Source organism: Hesperophylax consimilis, chromosome 14, assembly GCF_061612785.1.
Source record: "Hesperophylax consimilis isolate HC1 chromosome 14, BYU_Hcon_1.0, whole genome shotgun sequence".
NCBI lineage: Eukaryota > Metazoa > Arthropoda > Insecta > Trichoptera > Limnephilidae > Hesperophylax > Hesperophylax consimilis.
In genome coordinates, this window is record NC_142849.1 from 30,377,816 (window position 1) to 30,402,907 (window position 25,092).

The following is a 25,092-nucleotide window of genomic DNA, read 5'->3' on the forward strand; positions in this document are numbered from 1 at the left end:
ATGTGAAATTTATTATTTACGTAAAATGTTACAAGTGAGTACAATATGAAATTAGTCTTCATCACGCCGAGACTGTAAGAAGCTCGCTTTTCATAAGAATCATATAAAAGTGATTTTTGTTCACACCTGAACGCCCATTCGCAGTCATGCCTGGGTACCTGGGTACCTGATCCCAGCTTGTAATATTTTTAAATAAATTAAACTGTAACTATCATATTTTCAATTCCCTTCTTACTCGTACAAAGTCATCGCCACGTCGTGTAGGCAGTAGTAGGCGTAAAGGAAATGTCGACATCAAACTTTAAAAAACATTTATGTGGTTGAACAATGTCAACCCATCATGGATATTTAGAGGCCGGCCGTATGCAGGAGCCATTGGAGCTGTCCCTCTGGGCGCCGAGTTACCAAGGAGCCACGGCTCTGATCTAATATAAAGCTCTTGATGTTTAACACTAGCACCAGGCGCCGTTTGGCTCTGCTTATATATCTGTTATTTATCCATCTCTTTGTTCCCAAGTTATGTAGTGTGTATTTAATGTTTGTTTTTGTATTGTTGCAGGCACATCAGACAATACTGTCGGCTTGTTCACCATATTTCGAGAGCATATTCTTACAAAATCATCATCCACACCCCATCATATTCCTCAAGGACGTGAGATTCTCAGAAATGAAGTCGCTACTAGATTTTATGTATAAGGTAAGAATTATTATTCAAATTTTATTGCATATTTCAGGGATTGCAAACCATCAATTTAATTTTTATTATGTTTGTAACACATCGATCTATCACAAATTTCCATTTAATTACTCACTATAGAGCTATTTTGCGAAGAGTGGTCCATTCGAGTTGTTCAATTACCTACTGCAAATTAATGTCTATAAAATAATATAAATGATACAGGAAATCAAAAAGCTTTCTAAATGTGTATACAATTTATTTCACATGAATGACACACAATAAATATATAAAATATTTTTATATGTACTTATACATGTATTAAAAAACATTTGATTTAAAAGAATATATATATGGATACATATAATTAAATAATTGTTTGCTACCACTGCATTACGCCATACAGGATTATGGCAACTTTTTAATGTCCTTAAAATATTGAATAAGGTTTTAAGATAGCCGTCCACCTTAAAAATTAATTTATTCATATGAATGTTATCACATCATTTTGATATCCTGTCTGCGTAAGTAGACATTGGTTTTGCATAACAAGATATTACGATGACTATTGGCGTGGAATCAATCGGAAGAAATAATAGAGCCTATTTATAAATTTTTAAAGCCTAGTATGAGTTTGAGCCCTCAGCATGTCAACAACACGGTAGAAACTGTGGCTTTGTTTAGCGAGTCTCACATTGCTCGCTTATAAAATGAGCTTAAAACGGGAGATAGCATGTGGCCTAAGTGCTCACGGGAACTATATGTAAACCGTCTCTGCTCTATAAATAAATAAATATGATTGCGTTATATCCTGCTGATTATTAAAATTATTTAATTAAATCCAGAAGAGTTTAACACGGTACTTTTGCAAATGATTACCTTAAATACCCATATAATACAATCAACTTCACCTCACTAAATGCTATAAAATGTAATGTTGCTTTACCTAGCAACTGGAAGAACTTACACAGACTTTGAATATTCTGAAATCATTTTAAAGCAAGCCCTTTGTATAATACCTGAAAAATGTGTAGCAATCTACAGGGTTTTATTGGATTATACATGAAGGGAAGTGCTTAGCACTGTGCCAATACTAACTAAACGTTTGAAGCGATTAAGTATGAAAGAAAATAATAGTTCCAAATCATTGCGAGCCGTCTCATCTACACGGTGAAAATGATTCAATATCACAGTAGGTTCACATCTACGTTCTGGGCTTAATACACGACGCTGAATAAATACCGTAAATCTATTAATTTTGTTGTCTTTAGTTAAGTCAACTATGAGCTTGTTGTCTCAACACTTTTTGTCTGTAACCCGCCTTCCAAACGTTTCTTTTTTAACCTATAAGCTGCTATGCATATAGTATGATGTGCAATTAATTTGCATCTCTAACGTTATCCATACGTTTGCAATGACAATATTATATTATGACTGTCAAAAAGAGTCCGTGCATGCACACCCGTTATTCTATACTCGTTAAGAATGCGGTGAAAAGGTTAAAGTGCTTCTAACTTTCTTAAACTTTACAACTATCACCTTTTTATTTGCTGTGGTATATAATAATATGCGGCTAGATGTTAGCAAGACCGCCTTTTTATGTGATATTTTAACATGTAGTGGTAGCCATGCCATATGCAGATGATAATATTGTTATTTCGCATCAACATAATAAAGATTGTTTACCTTTGTGCGCTGAACTGATTATTGAATAATCATTGCCATATTAATGTAAACATTTTGTTTTTAAAACACTAAAGTTCATGTAATAATTAATTCAGTCACTTATATTCTTTGAATTAATAATATTAAAAAAATAAGTAACATTGTGATAGTGCCAAAATTATCTTCCGAGTTGAGAAGGGTCCCCATTAAAGTTGGACAAGTTCAGCTTGGGACAACCTTATTATAACGCTGACCTTTTGATAGCCCGCCTGTTCACTCCAACATTTAATATGGCCAATTTACTGTTAAATAAATCTTATTTGCAAAAAAATACATTTATCTTTGGACGTCATGAAAATTCACATTCTAGCATCAAATCTAGGCAGACCAAATATTTGCTCAGGTGACATGAGGAATAAATTAATGATTTGAATGATCCGTTGACAGATATTCCGTTTTTAAAAGTAGCTCCGAATCTAATTCCATGCAAGATTTATCCGTTATTTCATCTTCAAAGCGATATAATCAAACAAACCAATTTCGGTTGTCTTTGAAGTGCTTTATTCCTGGATGCAATCTGGTTCAATGAACTTAAATTTGCTACTTTATGTGTCATTTTCAAAATTGGAACTGATTGTTGTTTGAAGAATTCATACGAGAGCCTTAAAGTAGGTACCTACTTATAATATAATATTTTAACAGAAGATTATATTTATTTCTTTTTCAAAATTGCAATTACAATATCCCGTAATTTTTCACAGGTCTGCACTAGTACATAAATATTATAAAAAAATGGTACTGATGTAGTACTTAAAATTTTGCAAAGATTACCATATTTACATAAAAAATATTACTTTTAGGTTTTTTTGTGTTTATTATTTCCTGTTGATTTTTTCTAAATCGCTGTTAGTATTGTTTTATGAATGGCTATCAATGTTAAAAAAACATATTGCAGGTTAATTTAAAAATTTTAGGTAGGTATTATATCTGTAGGTTACTGTAAGTACTTGCTTAATAATCCGCAACCCTAAAAACCGGGTAAGTGTCCAATTACTGAAAGTGACAGATTATAAGTACATACATACAATCTATATATGCTAAAAATTGAAACAGGTATTTTGTAAAAACAAAAGAACACCACTTTTGATGTTTGTGAATCTTTGTAAAATTTTCATTATTTTTGTGTATGTTCGCTTTTGAGAAGACTCCATTTTGTAAACTATTCAAACAAAAAACGTGATAGAGCGAAACGAACAGAAACACATGGAACAGTTGCTAGAATACATAGAGAACTAACCGAAATGTACCAAAACAATGATAATGATTATTTTGTTGGATATTCGAGCGCGGATTACTGAGAGAATACTGTATTTAAATTAAAAGTTTGAATATCCAATATAAAAACATACTTTGAGTGCAAAAAGTTTAATTGATGTGTTCTGACAATACCTCAGGCAGGCTTGATATGTACACATTACAATGTGGTATTACATAGTTTTTATTTTTCCATACATAAAGTAGCAATACAATAAAATAAAGGTACAATTCTATATCAAAGATTGCACATATGTATTGTTGCTATGATTAGTAAATTTAAAGCCCATTAAAACCTTTATCAGTTATTATGGGTTTATTATTTTTTTATAAGGTTATTTATTTTCCCTCACTAAAAACATTTTAATCACTTAAAATTTTATCTTTTAACACCCAGTAGGTTTGCGATTATTTCTGTTTTATTTTACAATCACTACTACTTATGACCCCACATGTTATTCTCGTTTTAAAGTAAACTTATTTACCCAAAGGTTAATTTGATAAGGAACACTTTTTTAAAGATGATGTAAATAATTTTGCAAAAAGGTAGATCGAAACACTTCTTTTGTCAAGTTGTTTATGAAGAACATTGTCAATTAATTAATCCAATCATCACTTTCTTAGTTTACATTGACATAAATACAAAGCCGCGTTATGTTCACACTAATCGAACAAAAATTATGTCACATCTCTATTTCTAGATTGAAATCGATTAACGAAACACATAAGAAAAGAATATGTGTGAATGAATGAAATTAATACAAATAACATCATTCACAGCTAAATGGAACGGAACACATTAGAAAGAGATGTGTACGGGTGAAACAGCCATATTATTTTGCCCCTCGTTTCTGTACGCGTTTCTCGCGACACTAGTTGCGGTTCACTGACGGGTGAACATGTTCGCGGACATGCTCGCCCGTCGTTCTCATATTAACATACGAGTGAACAGAGTAGTAGTATACGACGTACGTACTGTCAATAGGTTGTCCTTCGTACCCTTATGTGTTTCTGTGTTTGCTGTCTCACTTTATTTTATTTGACGTTTAACGTTTTCGGGAAACAAAAAGCATTGTGAATAATTGTATTTATTGAAATAATAAGTGATTTTTGAGTACATGCGAATGGAAAGAATCTCTTATTAGATTTGGTTTTTGCTCAAGAGCATTTTTTTTCACAAAAAAAAGTCTAGAGCGACATGTTTATGGCAGCCGGTGACAGCTTGTCTGACCAACGGACTTATCTTCCCTTTGAATTCATCTAACTTTGTTGAGTTGTTTATGAATGATATATATTTTTGAATACATTCCTTTATTGAAACAAAAATATATAATTTTTTCGAAACTACTCGGCTTTTTAATAATATACCAGAATGGCAGTTAAAAAGTAATTTGTAAAATTAATTTTGATGTTTTGTTGGTAAGAACGGGTTATTTCACATAATTTTAACGATTCATCAAATTTCATAGTTGATTTTCAAGTTCTGTGAAGGTTCTATTTAAGTACTGTTATTATTTCAGTTTTGTGAAACAACTGTTCAATAATGATATAAGAACAGAACTTGAATAGAACCTTCAGAGATCGTGAAAATCAACTTTAAAGTTTGATGAATTGTTCAAATTCTGTAAAACAACCCACCCTAATACAAACTCAAGATAAACTGTGTTCTAATCTCAAAGAATTTTCCCAACACCTGAAAAAATATTTATAATCAGAAGAGCGTTTTCTTGGAAGCGATAATAATTTTAATATTTTTTTACTAAATATTTAGAAATAGAACATTGATAAATGTTGAGTGTTGTAGTGCTTTAAATTTCTAATGATTTACATTTTGTTTTCTGTTTTTTTTCCAGGGAGAGGTAAATGTCGGACAAAATATGTTGCCAATGTTCCTGAAAACTGCCGAAAGTCTACAAGTTAGGGGACTGACGGAAAACAATGCATTTAATTCAAAGGTAAGAATATTTTAATATTTATCTTAACCATGTCGTCAGATTAATATGACAGGGGTAACATAATATTTGACACCAACATCAAAAGTCTAAATTTCTCTATTTTTCTTGCGGTAATCATTGTGAACAATCTGAAACCTATTTCCCGCAGAGCATGATCAAATTGTGTTTATTGAAAATGCACACAATTGTATTTTGAGAATATTTATTGAATCTTTGATTGTTTTTTTAATTAGCATATGTGTTTGAGCTTCATGGTTGATTCAATTAAATTAAATAAAGCCAAATTGAAAAATCCAATATCAGCTTTACAGCCCTGATTTTTTAGGGTTAGTGGGGAAGAAAGCGATTCAAAGTATTTATACAATTTATCATCGCAGTGGGAATTGTTTTCCCCTATAAATGTTCTCCACTGGCTGCGGTCCCTCGCCATTCACCGCCAGTCCTACATCCTTGCCGTCCTGCTTCAAACCTCCTCGCCCTCGGTCTGCCGCTGGTTGCTTCCACTTGGCCGCTCATTATATTAAAACTTTTGGTATCCTTATAGAATATTTCAGTAAATTGTTGGACCACATTTATAATCGTAATATCATTAAATTACTAATGCAATTGCTTCCCCAGTTGGAGGAGAGGAGCACCCCGCAAACTCCGACGGCGGAGAACCTGAGTTCGTCAAGCAGCCGCGCGGGGTGTGACTATCCGCCGGAGAAGAGGCGGCGCAAGAACAGCAGTGCCGCGGGGGGAGGTGGGGACAGCCCCCGGCCCCCGCACCACCTACCCCCACCCCCCGATCAGTCCCCCTTGCAAAGGCATTACGACTCACAGGTAAGTTACTGCACCCAACCATACCATTAAAGATGTAGACTCCCACAAAGCTAAATATCACTATTTCATTTTTGAAATGTAATTAGATTCCACAGCCCAGATATTGTGAATTCAAAAGCTGACGAGGAAACATAAATTTATAAAACTATTTAAGTTTTTAAATATACTTAATTATAGTATCTACAGTAATAATTGCACTTCGTTCCACAGTGGAAGCTACGTTAAGTTTCGCCCTGGTGACCATCACCATGTAGAGTCAAAAGATTGCTTGAAATAGCTATAGCTATGTTAAGTAACCAGGTCAGAATTGTCAGGTACTTTTCGATCTCCTTCTACATTTCCTTTCCCGAAAGAAAAAAAGTGTCAAGCATTTTAGTGTTGATAACCTGTCTTTATGTAATGTAACTCGTTTAACCCTGGATAGCCTAACATTGATTAACATTGTTATTGTATCTCAATAAGCTAACCATTCAACTTTTTGACCAATATTTTTTGAAGTTCTATTTTTTTATTTATATTTTACATAGTAATATATAATAGAATAATGAATTTAAGCAACATAACTTATTTTGATATAATTTTCACCCTTTAACTTAATTTCACTTTTTACCCCTAATTTTAGAACTGTAATCGGGAAACTTTGCCTTTTTTCTTTGACATTGGAAGAGAAAAGTTGTAAACCAACAATAGAAATTCTTTTTTTTTGGTGCAAGTTACACAAAACCATTAAAACCATCAAATCCATTGAACTAAAAATTTAACAAAATGACAAGTAGTCAGCGGGTATCTCAACATCAAACGACCAAACACAACCGTCTAGCAACCACTTAGTTGACGCGTGTCGACTATAATCTTGATTGAAGCATTAAAAATATATATTTTTTTTTTTTTGATGCTTCTCACTTTGACCGAAGTTAGCGGTCTATGGTTAATATAAGTAAATTGTGCACCCTTTATTTTAGCAATTCAATTGTGAACTACTCACATTCATAATTACCTTTTTATGAGACTAGGTCAGGCAGACTTTCTAATGAGAATGCCAAATATTAAGTCAACAGAATCCCAACATTTTTAAAGATCTGAAACATTTTTCACGGTGAGTGTCCCAAAGCAAAACCTACATAATATGCTACACGCTATACGACGGCATTGTGTTAGGGATATTTGTACTGATATTATTAAATAAATCCAACAATTTTTGTGAATAGCGTTAGATGTTGACGACATCTAGCCATTATTTCCAATGGCTGGTTATATTTTGATACAGTAGTAGTACAAGCACGCAAATAGAGAATATGCATTGCGATTGTGCTCTTCTAATGATGCTGAGTAGAAGTGAAGCTGGCCTTGAAGATCCCAAAATACTTATGAAAAGATCTAAACTTGGCTTTAAGGCTTTATTTTATGCTTTGCTACATGGATGACATCACTTTATATCTACGTTGGTTTAATTGTCTTTCACCACTATTTTAACAGCCTCCCCAATTTGGGTTGTAAGGCTGAAGGAATTATGCAAGAGAAGCGAGGAAGTTGAAATGTAGCACTTACGTGGCTATCTAGCTTGTCAGAGAACTGTGTAGCCAACAGTATTAATAATATTGCAGCGCTTTAATGATCTTGACCAAATGACACATCTACAGATTCACATTCCTCTCAGGGCACCGAGTCGCAGGACTCGAGGAAAACAAATGCCAACAACTTCATAGTTTGAGTGTCATTTAGCAGTAATGGATCTATCGTCGAAGAATGGCAGTGTTTGCATGAAAATTATGACTGTAGAACATGAAACATGATCGAACATTATTTAATACTAGTGTAGCGATGCGACGAGAATTGCAAATGCAAAACGCATTGTAACGAGAACTCTCTAGATGCAATGCGAGCATTCGGCGTTTCTACCTACATGTCTGAATGTTCTCGATGTACCGGGTGGCTATATGATGAGGCGCGTCGAGATGTACTCAGTAAGTCATAAATTAGCAGTTTTACGAGTGACCAACATGCGAGCACTGCGACTGCTTGCTGCATACTGAAGTGGCCGACCACCGACTGCCGGTTCCCCCCGCGTCGCACCCCGCTGTTACTTCACCGCGTCGCTACAGGACCTACTTCCCTACACCCGGCTCTGCACGGACTACAAATTATTATGGACTCCTCAGGATCACATCAGCGCCCTGGTCCCGGCTATCATCCCTGGCCAGCGCTCCTCACGCGCATAGACCCTGCGACACCTTCGCCGGTCTGCGCCTCTCGCACATCTGCCGACCAGGATCTTGTTCACACTGGAGTACCTGGAAGACTCCACGTCTTGACATCCACGAGTCCGGTCTCGACTCACTGACTACCGCCTCGATCATTCCACCGCCGTCATCGCCTCCAACACCTGGCGTCAGAGTCATCTCCCATCTGCGCAACTCTACTGACTCAGAATAAACGCTGTGACACAACAATCATTATCTTTCTTGTTGTCTCACTACCAGAACCCCAAACTAGTGTAGACCCTAGCGTGAAAAATCTCGAGACAGTCTGAATTCTTGACAAATCAATTACAATTTTTAAAATGACAATTAAAATTATTATCTGTTAAAAATATAAGTCGGCCTTTTAACTCTCGCAGTGTTTTACAATAATTACTAATCTTATCTTTATCTTAATTTGTGTATTGCAATGAATTGAATGGCAAGTATCAGAAATTTTAAATAATTTTATAAGTCAGTATTAAAAAAAAACCAGCGACATTAAATAATCTCATCAGTATAAATTAAGTAAGTTTTTTCTTCTGCCCTGCTAGTGGTAGTGGTAGGGCAAGGTGCAGAGAACTTGTCGAATAGAAGTGCTTTGCCAAACTAATTTATATTAAATACTAATAAGGAGAGAAGTAACTCTGTTTCCATTTCCATGGTAAGGTCAGCAACCTGTAGTGCATGTGGGTACAAGTGTTTAGCGTGGGCGGAGCATGATAGGCTTAGACCTTTACATACTACATACTTATTACCAATACCAACAGAAATGTGTCATACCTTTTTGAACTTTACGTGGGAAGACAATTTTTGGAACGGTGACAGTTTTTTAAGCTCTCTACCTCCTCTTTTATTGTTATTGACCCGAAATTACATAAATATATTTATTGAATTATACTGCAAACAATATTGATTGAAAGTTTATTATGTACCTACATACTATTTTGTGCGTAATTTGTAATCCTCTTTATTTCTCCAATTTCTTCAATCGTTTATAATTAATATAATATGAGACCTCTATCTAAAAGTATGATTTAAAAACAATTAAAACTAACAGATTCAAATGATTGTAATTGCAAATAGATTTGCACTAATTTTGTGCCACTGAATTTATTGCTCTCTAAACTGCTCATACAATTATTTGGCAAAATTAGTGAAAGTTACTACCTATCTATCATGGGCCCACATAGGTTTAACCCAAATTCACATTCTTGTTTCTGTAATGGCTTTTATTACAGGTTCATTTAGATTAGATATGTTTTGCACACTTTGTGTACCTATTACATATTATAGTTTTTAATGATTTTAATGGCCTCATTTCATTCTCTTAGTACTACATATTCTTATTTTATTTTTACCGTGGGTTTTTTATGTATACAATTGTTGTAGATAAGAAATAACAACATGTATAAGAAATATTATTAGTTTTTCACCTAAGTTTGTCCAGTCTGAATGAACATACTGCTTGATTGAAAAGATATTATATCCAGTTGGGCGATTAGTGTGTATAAATAATTTGTTTTATATTCAGTTTATCGGTTTACTGTTATATCATACGCCCGGCTGGGCGTAAAACCAAATAAAATAAAATTAATTAATATGATTCCTCTAAATATGAACATATAAAAGTGCTTACTGCGGTTTAAAGCCAATGAATCCACCTACATTTCAACGCTTATCCCATATTTTTAGGTTTAATAAATTTGGCACAATATGGCAAGCGATCACTCAATTCCTTTTTGGAAACTTGCGATAATATGTCAAATGGATATAGAACTTACCTTATTCTTTCCACATAAATCGACATTGGCAAGAATTACATTTGCATTGGTTATTTTCTTTTATCAGTAAGTGGTTTTGGGCACTGAATAGGAATTTCTGAAATCTACAGAGGCCCTTACGCCTTGTTATAGCCATACATAAGTGTGAGGAGGAAGTTTCAACAGGGTTTTGGTCTAAACACAGTATCGTGATAGTACTATAATACAAGACGTATTCTAGATCACAGTATAGCAGTACACATATAAACACAATCCCTGGTGGAACACATGTGCATGTAAATTAGGTTAGATTTTTGCAACAGTATCACAAGATAAGTATTAACCTGTTAGGAATGTAAAAACTTGGTTTAAAGCTGTAATACAGTTATGTAGTTGTAAAAACAAGTTTAAATAGGTACGTGTGTGGCCAGTATGCCGATAAGCATGTTTTTTGTAAATATGTAATTTCTTTTTCTGCTGTTGTTACTCCACACCAGGGGAATGTCATCTTTGGAGATGCTGTGCGCACTCTCTTTTTAGGGAAAGAAAGGAGAGGAAAAAGACATGAATTATCAATAGGCGACTGGCTGCTTAGAATAATTGATGATCAATACCTCTGTAAACCGGTAGTAACAAGTCCGTTTGATTCCAGATGGCATCACTGGTGTATAAGGGCAGCCCGTCCTCCCTCTCCCTGGTGGCGGGGATCAAGCAGGACGAGCACGCCACGCCACCCCCTCCCCCCCCGGCCCACTCGGCACCCCCACCGCACCAGAGCCTGCCCCCACAGCCCCCCCTACTCTCCAGCCTGCCTCCCGTACTGCCGCACCTCAAACAGGAGGCGCAGGAGTACCACCTCACTGCCGCCGACATGCACATGGTGAGTGAATTATATAACATATAACTATATAAATTTATTATTATCTTTTATCTGTTATGGTGGTTGCTATGCTGGAGGATGTGAGATGTGAGACTATGTACACCAGTGTTCTGTAGCTAGACCGCAAGCAAAAGAAGGTGCGCGCTGACGCATGTCTCTTGCTATATGCAGCAAGGGCGTGATTTATCAGTAATTTGCTAGCCACCATTGGTAGCTTCCACACTACTTTCACCTAACTAGGAAGGGAACGGTCAAAGTATATCATTTGTTGAATAACCCATGATTTATCTTTAGTTTACATTGCACACGCCATTTGTCCAAGTAGCACAGAAAGACCATGTATACAGAATATCACACTCTGTCCTGGCCCATGTTCTTTGTATCGTCCACATTTAGACATCGCCATTGCGCTTGCAAGACCGGCTGTGTGAGTTTTACCTAACTTTATAGGGAAAACAAAAAACAATGTTTGAATCAGTATTGTGCGATAACGGCTAAACATGGCCAAGATTGGGCCCGATTCTTTTTAGAAATTTTTTGAGAAGAACGTGTTGCTGAAATCCAGCACTTAGCTGTGGGTTTTGAAAATGCAACGATGACATACTCATAAATACATTCGTAAAAATATTTTTCTTAACCCTTTACATAACAATTTATGTCATATAATAAGAAGTATTTCACCATCCTCTCGATAACTATCCATTATAATAAGTAAATATTGGAAATAAGTAGAAAACTCAGCTAACTCAGCTAACTTATCCAATATAATATACAGCCACTATTCATAGGTTCGAGTACCGAATAGTCAACTCGGCCTTTATAAATAAATAGATTGTTAAATCGTAAATAATACATTATCCTATGGATAGTGCTTATCAAAAGGATGGTGAAATCACCCCTAAGTGTGTTAAAATACACATTCATTTAGCAGTACTTAAAGTGAAATGTTGTATCACAATAGAATAGTTGCTGTCCTTAATTTGTCTAAACTTAACTAAAATGTTGGCATCAGATTAGGGCGTATCTGCATCATTAGTAGCTGAGTAAATATGGTGAAAGATCTGTCACCTTTAGGGATACTGTGTCAAGAGATATTTTCATCATCTGTTTTAATAAGCGCCCTAAACCAAACATTGTTGCCATATTTTTAAATTTTATATTTTTACAAAAAAATTGGGAGATGTAACTTTCAAACACAATCTTAGAAATAACTAAAAATTGTAACCGTCTCACACATTTTTAAATGAAAATGTTATCAAATATGTAACAATAAATTTAAGATTTTAGTACTGGAATAATTTCTGCCCATTTTGTTGAAGCATCTTCTCTTTGTTAAAGACAAATCAATGGATTCAATTAATAAGAATGTGGCTAATATTTATAATAAAATCACATTAATATACATAATTGATTACAATAATCATCTAATTTAAGCTGATTTTCGTAATAACTTATTTGTTTTTATAAATTGTACCATCTTACCAGAAAATGTGTTTATACATTTATAAAAATAGTACATAATCTACCATAAGTAGTGTTTTCTCAGAATAGCTCGGAGAAATGATTTTTTGATTGTGCTTATTGGATACAGCAGCACACGAGAGGTTAAAGATGTTTATAGTAAGATGTATATTTTTATAATAAAATATTCAATAGAATTGTTTACTAAGATATAAATGACATCTCTGTTGTCATCAGTAAAAGTTGTAACTGAAACCCAAATAATATTTTCAGTCAGATAGGAGAATATTAGAAGAGAAATGGTGGTGAGATTTGCCTGCTTGTATGTATAATGTTTTGTGTGAAGCTTTTATGTGAAAAGAAAAAATCAATACTCGTTTGTGCAGTTCAAGGATCAGTATCGCATGCTTTTATCTGATGCTGAAATGATAATATTTGAAGGTAAATAATATGAGTTCGTATGGACATTAAACATGTTATTTTCTTGTTATAAATACTAATTATTTACTGCCAATGTGTTCTGATTTTTCCTTTTATACTGCAGGTATTGATCTTTTTCTTCTTTGTAATATTGTTAAATACAAAAAATGTTTCAAAAACGTCTGTAACAAATTACCTAAAGTCGTCTACAGGAAGGAAGGGATCTGCCTTGTCAGTTTAAATTCAATTTTTCAATAAATGAATGACGTGATTTTTTTTTAAACGAAAAAATCACGTCTCTGTTAAAAAAAATTGCCGGTTTAAATACCAAATCCTTTCCTTCTCTGTTGACAGACAATTGATTGGGCGAGAGTAAATCCCAGCCCCGCCACTCCCCCCGCTCCGCCTCCCCCGGCTTACCTCAGCTCGGAGAGTCACAGCACTCTACAGCGCTACCTCACTCGGGGAAAGACCCCCGACCCTCCGGCACTCAACTACTGCACCGAGCCCCGCTCTCGGGGCAAACCCCCTCGGCTGGAGTCAGTCATCCAGCCTCCCCGCGGGCCGCCCACCACGCGCAAGGGCGGCCGCTTCCGCGCCAACTGGCTGGAGCAGTTCGCCTGGCTGCAATACGACGAGCGCCAGAACATCATGTTCTGCACATACTGCCGGCGCTGGTCGCACGAGCTGCCCGACATCCGCACCTCCTTTGTGGAGGGTAACGGCAACTTCCGCCTGGAGATAGTCAACCACCACGACAAGTGCAAGGCGCACCGCCTCTGCCGGGATCGCGAGCACCGCGGTTCGGGGGAGGGCGGGGGGGGCGGGACCTTGACCGAGGAAGCGCCATGAGTCTGCCTCGCCCATCAACATCGAGTGTTTGTGGAGCTCCCGTTGCCGCATTTAAATCAACTTACCTCCGAATAGTTGTGCGAACCCTGCTCGTGCATATATTTCACAAAGCTTTACAAATACTGATAGTAGTACAATATTGTTATGGTTAAGTGTTACGTAGTATATATATAAATAAGATTTATAGCGTTCCGCAGAAACATTTGATATTCCATTGAATAGACCTTAGGAGGGATTTCCGTTATATTTTGTATATGATTGTTAAGCGTAGTGTGGGGTGAAGTGTCATGAGAAAGTTGTATTTTCCTCTGAACGAGTTATCTGTGATCAATGGCTAATATCTTGGGTGTGACATTTTACGGTTACAAATTCATCTAGTACGCTGATGGCTGATGCCAGATACCAGATACCAGAGCTTGGCTTGTCTACAAGACCTACAAGGTATATAAGGATAAATGTTATGAACATTGTGGTTGTGATATGATAGGTTAAGTTTTTACTTTACATGGTCCTAATGATAATACATCATACATTTTCTTATTAGTCTATTTGAAGCATGCATTTGTAAAATGCAGTAGTCTCGGATGAAATTATTTTGCTAAGATTTTAAACAGTATTTTGTTTACATTGTTAACTCCCTCCAAAATGGGGACAGCCATTTATTGTAGACATTTATGAATTTTATAATTATGCAACCTTAACTCTTATACTTGATAACAGAACATCTTATATATTATCAATTAATACAAGTGGTATAAAAAAATATTGCACGGACAGACATGGTACTATAAATTTTTTACAATAATGAAAATAACTTTCCAATAAACTTTCTTTTCGTAAAAAAAGTACATGTGCTCTTTTAATAAATGTAAACAAAAATTTGATCACCCACGCAAACATTTATTATTTTTATTTTCAGCATTTAAATTTTAAAAAATATGTATATTTTTTAATCATTATGCACTTGTGGATTTCTTAGTTTTGACAAAACATCTTCTATAGACTTCTATAGAAGATATACACATTTTCCAGATCATAGAAATTATATTGGACCAATTAAGTCTAGGTTAATAATATTATCCCTGCTAACAAAAATATTTTTACTCTTTGGGCAGAATATTTTTTTTGACCCTTTTCCTGTCACAATGTCTTCAGACAAGGTCAAACTTTGTGTAGTATTTACATATAATTATTGTCTTTAAAAGAAAAAAAAAATTGCTGTGTTGTAGTATTTAAGTACTTAAAATTAAGTAAGTTTTTAATACTAGCCGATAAGCTTACATACATTTATAGGATTGACAGAAATTAATTAAAATATATGTTTTTATTATATTATGTATTTATGTAGTTACTACAAATGTATTAATTATAACATTGTTTATTCATTGCACCAATGGTAGCTATGTATTATTAACAATATGCTTTTTCAAAATGTTTGAGAGTCGCTAATATTGTCTTCAATGATTAAATATTACAATTTGAGGTTTTACTCATTAAATTATTCCAAAAATAAAAACTATGGTATAAGTTTATTGTTTGCCTGGAACTTTTTACCCCTTTACACTTGCAGTGTAAGTTTTATCTTCAATTCTCCAGTTTGTCTCCCCGACCCGAAGATGGACGCTTTTAAATTTTTAACGGTTACGGCAACAGTATGAAAAAACTTAGATTCTTTATCACAATAATGCTGCATCTCTTTCATACACACGTTTCTGTCTCGTGACAACGGGTCGCTTCTACAACTCGTTCTTGAGTTCAACAGCTCGGCTGTGGAACGATTTGCCAACCTATCAATTCCTCTCCCCAAAAAAACCCTCCACACAGCATCCCCAAAAATGACATAGGCCCTGAAGGAAATCATTTTCCTCTGGCCTCCTGTGTGGAGATAGTGTAAAAACAAAATTCACACTAAATAATAGTAAGACAAACGACAAATGCATGTCTGCTTGATCATAGGAGACAGGATCATTCACACATACTGAAGAAATGAAGCGCCGCATGCTGTCGCCGTGTCATATCCTTGGGAATATTAAAAGCGCACAATGGGTGGGAAAGGCTTGACGTATTGAAGAGATGAAGCCCCGCATGCTGTTGCCATCGCCGTGTCGTATCCTTAGGAATATTAAAAGCGCACAATGGGTGCTAAAGGCTTGCTTTTGTCATCTCTGCTGACGCAAGCAAAATGTGTATCTTCATGGTTTAAGTCCTAAATTTATGAAAATATAAGAAATGTGACATAGTTTTTATGAACTACTGTAAGCCTTACAATACATTCGTCAATTATTGTCATTGGACAGTATTTTTATGAGGACTACATACATTTATATGTTACTTTATCCATTGACTCTATATGGAAACATTTTTTATATTATACATAATAACATTTCTTCCTTTTTGCTGTTGAATATTTTTTTTCTACATTAAAAATGTTTATATTATATCTTCGAAAACTACTTGAGTAATTTATTATTTTTATTAATTCAATTAAAATATAATGAACACAGTCAAGATATAATATACAATGTACTGGCAAAAGTTGATGCCCAGTGACAGTTATATTATATAGTGTAATTAAATGGCCCCACTCCTTCTACTTTACATAAAATACAAAAGTGATGAATACAAGTGATGCAAATGGATAGCTTCATTATTTTATATACAAATATTTTAGATGTATTTAGTCATAACTAGTAAATACGTATTTTGATGAAATTGTTAAATTTTATATAAATATATCTTCAATGGAATTCATGTGTTAGCTACATAAATAATGAGACAGGCGAAATAATCCCATTACGTTATTTTATACATATTTTATTTACAGATATTTGGTAATTTGAAATGAAGTTTTCGATGAAATCCAAAATAGAATTGATTTAATACCTGTTGGTACGTATAAATAATATTTTTGGATCTCTTTTTTATAATTTGTGTGCAAGATTTTAAATCATGCGCTATAAGTTTTATGTGTACGAATGATGAGTGTGCTAAAAATGTTCATATTTTTATGGTGTAGATAAAAAAAGATTTATAAATATATTAAACATTGACGACCAATGGTTTGCTTTGCCAAGTTTACACGTTTTAAACGTTTCATTACGTAATATAATGTTATGCAAAGATTTTTGAAAAAGCTTTATATTTTATTATTAAAATTGAACAAGGCAGACACCATTGCTGACCCTTTGTGGAAATTTTATTTTACTTACTATGCATATATTGGCTTTTAAATCTTTATATTGCTATGCAATTATTCATTTTACCTATGTCATTAGCCCAAATATTGCATCTCTAATTTTACAGAACCGAATTATGTGCCAGATTCTTATGTATATTATTTTTTCTGGAAATCAGAACAAAAGTCGTTAATTTGAATGTAACGCGAATCCTTCTATTTAAATAAATATAAATTAGATTGAATAAAGTTGCTTTATATCTGGGCTAATCTGGTATTGTATATTTAAGTATATTTGAATAATTTATGTTCTATGTTATGGAGTATACAGAAATATTGAATGTAGGATCTCAATTACATAGATAGCAGTGGCTGTCCGTGACTTTTCTGTGAACTAGAGTGGTAAGACTGACAAATAAGTCATTATTGACGATGTTGTAAATGAAAAAATTTAGTTTTTTTTTTCCTGAAAATCTTCATATAAAAAATTAATATTTGAAAAAAGAAAAAAAATCAGTTACAGCAACAACAACATCAATAGTGTTGCATTTATTAATCTTACCACTCTAGCTGACTTAAAAGTCACGGATTGCCACAGATAGATAGTTGTATGTGTGTACATGAAATGGTGATATATATATATTTTTGTCAATGAGTCGTACTTAGTATGAGATTTGAATAAAGGTCTATGAAAAGCATTTACTACGAAACTGCATTTTCTTTATGAAATTTCTCCTACCTGTTTTGATGTTACTCCCGTTTACGTAACTTGCAACGTAAGAAACTAATTACATACATGAATAAAATAATTTTAACATCGGTCTCATGTCTCGCTCTCCCAGAGGTGGTCATCATTACTGCAGCTTGTAGGCGACAGGCTAATACATATTGCACTAACAAACTTGCGTTGTTCTTGAACCATATTTCACACCTTTTATGAATTGGGTTGCGGTGGCTGGTTGGATGTTCTGTTTTTTTGCAATCTGGAAGGTACCGGAATTCAATCTTGAAACTACACAAAATAAGAAATACAATTGTAGTGCATGCAAAACTTACAATCTCAACACATTGACTACCAAACACTATTCCAAATTATGTCCTCTGTTTGCGAATTGTATCTAAATTTCTCAAATAAACTGTGTTAATCTCAAGTGACCTCCAGGTAAGTATGGTCCTGTATATTAACTGCCTATACCGAATACAAATAAATAATAATACATGTATATTCTAGCGCAGCATCTCGTACGCTGGTCAAATGCTTGTACATATAGTTTTATATTATTGATGGATGAAGCAGCGTGAACCAGTTAATAGTTAATAATAAGACAAACAAACAATATATTGTATATTTGTACAGCGCCCTTGAGATGCTTGAAGAAACGATGCTAAAATCATCAAAATATTTTTATTATTACATATTACCCTGAGAAGTTGATGGCTGACTAAAATGATGAAGTTTACTAAAATCATCTACACAGCTTTAAATATGAACACTAATTGCTAGGGTCCGGATTTGTAATGGTTCAGGTCCATGGCCATGGATGCTACATCTTCACTTTGGTTCTAATTTCACTTTACCTTGTTCTGAGATATGAATGAGATTTTGCAAAGATCATTTCTCATAATCTATTTGCCCATTTCTGATATCGAGGTTGAATCTTGTGTTAAGTTTTGTAGTTTAACATATTTTAAAGGAAAACATTTCAATGTAATGTACTCTCGAAATTTTTTTTCAATTATATGGGTGTTTATTTGTTATCCTTTCTGCTTTGCATAAAAACCTCGTCTTGTAAACATATCTTTAAAAAAATAATTGATGATTATTTCCACGGTGCCAGGTTCCCGGTGATATGAACTCCCTACTAAGTTCCCACGGCCTGTCCGAGTCCTCGGACGGAGACCACATGATGCCGACACACCTCGACCCCGCTGACGCCATGGACGGTAAGAATACCCTTTCTCTCTCTCTTTCAATCTGTGTCGTTCATTGTTTTTCATTATCTACCCAAATACAACACAGTATCATAAAAAAACTATATCCCCATAGAACTATATTGCGCACCACCTCTAACTCCTTGAAATTAATTAATTTCAGATTGTGCAAAATTCTTTCTTACGCTTTGATAAAACCAACGCGAAAAAAAAAAAATCTCTATACATTTGTGATACTGTGTTGTATTTGTTTTCTGGTTTTCTCTCAAATTGCCTCCCAACGATTTGACATTTTTATTTGCCGATGGAATATAATATGTCAGTTCTAGTTTTGACAAATGGAAGCGGAAATTTTAGTATGCAAGTATATAAGAGTAATGTCTCTAATTTGAAAGTATTAAAGTTTGTGTTGTTGACTGATAAAACAGCGTCTATTTCATACATTACTTAATATTTATAGTACAGCACTCACTCAGACTCATCATCATTCTAAAATTAACCAACCGTCATTAACCAACGAGTTCATCATACTTGCTACAAATTCTTGCTTTCATGGTTTTTTTCATTTGTAATAACGTGACAACCATTGTTTTTTATTCATTATTTACCATTCCTTTCTTTGCTAGCCTTTGGTTTTTTCATTTAACTTGCCTATAAACCGCGACCGGTCAGTGGCTGAGTTGGCATCGCGTTTGGGTCCCACCCAGGCGTGATGTGTTCAATTCCTCAGCTGGCTAAGTCCTCCATCACAACACAAGCAACATTTTCCGCTTACAGTGGTGGTAGTGGGAGATTTTCAAATATTGTCAGGTTATTCGTAACCCGAGAATATTTCTTTCTAAAAAAAAAAAATATATATATATATAAATCCATTTTCAACTATCAATACTGATGTGTTTGTAAAATGGAGTAACAAAATCGTTTTCAATTTTGAATTACATATGAGATTCATCTAGCAACGTAACACGGTCTGGTAAATAGTATTGTGAGTGTTATTTATATATATATTTTTTTACTTCATTTAATAATTTTGTCATCATTTTGGTTGATTTTGTATGTTGTACATCAGAGCTTAACATCCCGCATGTTATTTGTATACTTGTTAACACGCTTTTTATACATATTTATGGTGAAGGATCATTTAATTTTTCGAAAATATTTATTCCAACTTTTCGCATTACTTCTTTGCATTTCTCTAATCAAACTTTCTTTATAATTAAACTGTTATCTTTGGCTTCTGCGTATCACCAACTATGAAACGAGGATTTCAATTATTTATCACCTCTTAAAATTTAAATTAAGAAATAAATACTACCTTCTGTGTTTTCAGTTTAATATTACATAAAGATTTAAAAATAATTTGTTGAATTCTATCAATATCAATGGTGTACCGTAGGTGCAATGTGAAAAGTTGTGGACTATATTTGTATTTTAGTTAACCACAGGTGTCGAGGGGTTTTGATAATTTCCAGATTTTAAATTTTTTTTATTTGGTAACTTATACAGCAACAGTTTTTTTTTTAACTTTTCAATTAGGAGTTGGAATTAGAAAAATAAAACTTTTCAGCTATGAAATTTCCAATAATACACTTTTTCTGGAAATCACCAAAATCTGAAAAAAATTACTGCATGCCACTGTTAACGCCTGTACCATATAATATTTTCAAAATTCACAGCTCTCATTTATTAGTTATTTCTCTAACCATCTGTCGAAGTTGTATATCCACCTACTTTTTGTGACAAAGTCGAATGCCACTCCTTTAGTTATGCATATAAATGGTTGTTCAATGTTATGCTGAGTTTATGGAAAATATTGTCAAATGTTTCACAGGAAGTAACACTAGGAATCTACTTACAGCATTATATTATATAGTTTTAAGTGATGTTATTATTAAGTATGTATCTGTTATGTTATATAATTATATACAATGGGTGATGGTTGACTATTATAGACTTTGTCAGACTTAATTGTATTAGTGAAGTGTTGAGATTAAACTAATGTTTTGAATTGTTGCCTAATTTAGATAAATATTTGAAAGTAAATACATACTAGTTTAGTTGGATTTAAAATGATTGGGAAACAACAGCATGCCCAAAGCAATTTTCTTAAATCTGTTTTTTTTTCAGTGTTCGAAATTCAGAATTGGTTTATTTTTATTTTTAGCAGTATGGCTATTGTCAATGATTATTCTCTTTTAATGATGATGACTTTTATTATCTTTCAGTAAGATGGTTTCATCGACAACACCATAGGCTTTATTGTATTTAAATTCACCAATGTTTCCGTATATGTATTGATTATTTAACTCTCAATAATTTTTACTTCTCCAATCAATTCACTTGAACAAAATCTGTTGATCATTAATTATACTATTCAGGTACCCAACATGAACAAAATAACAAAAGTATGTTTATCTTATAACGGCTTTTAATAAAATCAAGAAAAAGTTAATACTATTTTACAAAAACAGTGTATCATATGCAGTTCAGTTAGCTAAAGTATATTTTCAATGCCATTAGCCATATGTCCTGGACAATCGGCAGACTGCTGAAAATAAAAAGCTAATAATCTGAGACTCGAACATTGAGAACAACAGTTGGAATTTTCCAGGCCAACATGCAACCGACGAGAATCATGAACCCCTCAGGTATTTGGGTCTTCGGGTCGTAAATTACGATAACATTCAGGACCCCAAGTGCCCTCCCAACTCCAACATGAAGGGGGGCACGTTCGTAGACTGGAGAACCTGTCCCGTTTGTAACAAGGTCGTAGCCAACATTAAGAAACACATGAAGTCACATAACCCTGACCAACACCGATGTCCTTACTGCTCCCTCGTCCTCACCAGGGCTGATAATCTTAAGCGTCACGTCAGAATGAAACACAGAGATTTAAAAAACACTGCCGTGTTAGCCCCACTGTCACAGGCCTGACATTCAATTCTAGCTCTAGAGGTCTGCAAGCGCTATGATTAATGCCCACACAGGAGAAAATAGAGTAAGAGATATTCACAAGGGGTTTATGCTAGCCCCTGACGTACAACTCCTTTGCTGGGCTATATAGGGCCCAACAGTGTTAGCCCTGGCAGACCCTCCAGCTTGTTGTACCTTTGTGCATTGTGTATAAACTGCATTCAGCTCTGTGCCAAATCTTAAATCAATGTTTGATGGTTAACCAGATAAAGACAGCTCTCTTTGCTCGTGAAAGCAAATATGTAGGCATGTCTTTATAATATAGTTATAATTCAAAAATGTTTGACTGATTAACCTTTCGGTTATACATAGTTTATAGCAACTCAATTTCACAGGAAAATATTTTATGTCTAGTTGGAATAGTAAATGAACTTTGTATGATGCAGTTAATTCTGAAGTATGTCTTACAAATTATATTTTTAACATTTTTTTTATATATGTTTTAGAGTAGATAAAATTGCTCAAATTTTGCCAAAAAGTGCCTAGTGAAAATACTCGAGTCTTCCCACAAGGAAGAAATTAGTCACCACGACATTCTAGTTTGTAAGATTGTTATTTTAACAATAACACAACTGCTCAACTATTTAAATAATGATAAAAAAGTATTTCTCAAAATAAATACTTATACCATTCCTTTTTTTATTATTAAATGCTTTTGTATAGTTAACACATACATGTGTTTATTTTATTTTTAAATTACTATAAATCTGAAGACAGATTGATTTTTTTTTTTTTTAATAATTATCAACACCAAAAAGAAGCCAGTTATCAAGAACTGCTTAGTTTCTATAAAAACATATTTTATAATTTTTGGCTTTACTTGAAGATAAAATAATTGATATTTTTTCTTCCTTCAAAGAAAAGCGATTTTTTTTTTACAGCCTTTGAATCACCTGATTCAAATACCTGTACCATCGGGTCAAATACCTGTAATTAGTAGAATAATCTATTTTTAAGTACCCAATCCTCATTATTTCAAAAGAGTATAACTTTAAAGTAAAACTAATACAGTTTTATCAACATGAAAACATGTTTTATATTAAGTAACTACATAAATATTGATCTCATTTACATAAATTTACTTCAGTAAAACACTATTGATAGACTTACCATTAAAGAAATGTCCTAACATTTATTATTGATCTCAAAAATATAATAACAAATAAACGCATATTGTAGCTTTTTGATAAACTTTACTTCTTTCATTTTTCTTGCTCCAGTTTGAAATAACCAATTCCCAGTTAAGAATAATAATGATGTGAATACAAAGAAAATGTCAACAGTTTGGATGGTATGCCTTGAATATGTATTATATAAATAGATCTGCGGTTATATTAGCTTCAAAATAGTACATTTTTCTTTTGTCCCCATTTTTATGATCTTTAAAAAACACTCCCTGCTTTTCGTATTGAAGTTCTTTTTCATTTTGTTAAATTCCATATTGATTATATCTTTATTATGCATTCTACAAAGGTTTTTATTTTATTTTTATAGATTATGCTGACTGATAGTTGTAGATTTTTAGTAGTTTTTAAGTCCAATGGAATATTCTCTATTCTCCCTTTGCTTCTTTCACATATTGCTTTGTTTACTACTGTATTCACTACCATAGATATCTAAATTAATAGACTAGCCCATCAGAGAAAGGGAAGCAAACCATGTTGCGGAGGGGGTGTGACCGTCTTCCTTTTGTAATTTGTCAATAAATGTATTTGACAGTAAACAGGCAATTCGCATTGTAATACAGATCACCTTTAGTCTGCTAAAGTATTACTTACTTATTGCTTACGTATTACTAATGCTTTTTACAAATTGCTGGCTCCGTAAATAACTTGACTACTAATTCCAAATCGGGTGAACAAAAGTTCATGCTTGTTTCCAAAACTGAATATTTTGACACACTACTTAGTTAGACACTTTTTACAAATGTGTTCAAATTTACTCACCTCTCTCATTTTTAGCGTCGCTATGCAACCCGATTTGAAGGCGGTTCAGGTTTTTAACCTTTTTTTTTAAACAATCCGATCCTGCCCAGAAAAGTCCCACAATGGACTGCGCTGCAAACCGTTGCGTTACTTTAGCAAACTTTACTTTTCTGAGCAGGGTCTGGTTATTTCAATGTGCGCTTAGGCGTTCAACATACGACTGGTGCTGTAGATTTTTCAAAACATTCTCGAATCCTGGTGCCTAAATATGGTATCGCGTGGTTTTCCTCCAGCTCATCGAAATTATAGTCTGATTTCATGTTAAGGCAAGTCTATCAATTTGGATGTCTATGCTTACTACACAATTTTTTTTTATTCTTATATTATTTCAGGAATGTGTACATAACAGCTGAGTAACCGAATATTTTCATTAGCAATGAAATTTGTTATTAAATTCATCTAAAATTAGTGCTATGTAAGGTAGGAAATAGTTTTGGTGGCAAAGGTATACGTAGTTTACTTGTTTTAAACAGAAAGACCTTGAATTAATCAAAATGAATACATTTGGATATTCAACAGTTCAAAACCAATCAATTATGGTATCTGAATACATGATAATATATATTGAGAATATTTCTTGACTACATATATGGATAAATATTGATAGAAAGTGATTTTTGTACAATAATTTCATGCTACATATATCACTTACTGACTGACATTGAATAAATATGCCGCCATATTTTGTGGGAGATTTTTTCAATAGAGGTTCCTTAAATTCCCCTCATTTTGTCAAGGGTTTTGTAGAAAGGGTGTATAAGCCATGTTTGAAAATACGTTCCTTGTAGAAATAGAACCTAAATTGATTTAATCCTCATCAAGTAAAGTGAAACATTCAAATTATTTCTGTAAAATAGTATTTTGGCATATACACTGTTTGTACAAAACACCAATGCTTTGTTTGTTTTGATTTCTGTATATAAATATATCTCTTGCGTACAAAATATGTGTACTTACAAATTTTAAATACTTAAAATTAGTT

General features: G+C 33.7%; 2 protein-coding genes across 9 annotated transcripts in view; both read left to right on the forward strand.

Moving 5' to 3' along the window:
* Window positions 1–25,092, forward strand: part of LOC149418188 (uncharacterized) — a 262,111-nt gene that overhangs the window by 227,441 nt on the left and 9,578 nt on the right. For all 8 annotated transcript variants that reach the window (XM_089639733.1, XM_089639732.1, XM_089639739.1 and 5 more), the window contains exons 3-7: window positions 560–697; window positions 5,509–5,610; window positions 6,229–6,432; window positions 11,085–11,312; window positions 19,059–19,164. In XM_089639733.1, the coding sequence (XP_089495859.1) occupies window positions 560–697; window positions 5,509–5,610; window positions 6,229–6,432; window positions 11,085–11,312; window positions 19,059–19,164 (778 nt within the window). The remainder of the gene's footprint in view (window positions 1–559; window positions 698–5,508; window positions 5,611–6,228; window positions 6,433–11,084; window positions 11,313–19,058; window positions 19,165–25,092) is intronic.
* On the forward strand, window positions 13,545–16,246 carry LOC149418189 (uncharacterized; the record flags this gene model as incomplete). The annotated part of the gene is made up of 1 exon (XM_089639838.1): window positions 13,545–16,246. A coding segment is annotated over one exon (501 nt), but the record flags the coding sequence as incomplete, so codon positions are not given.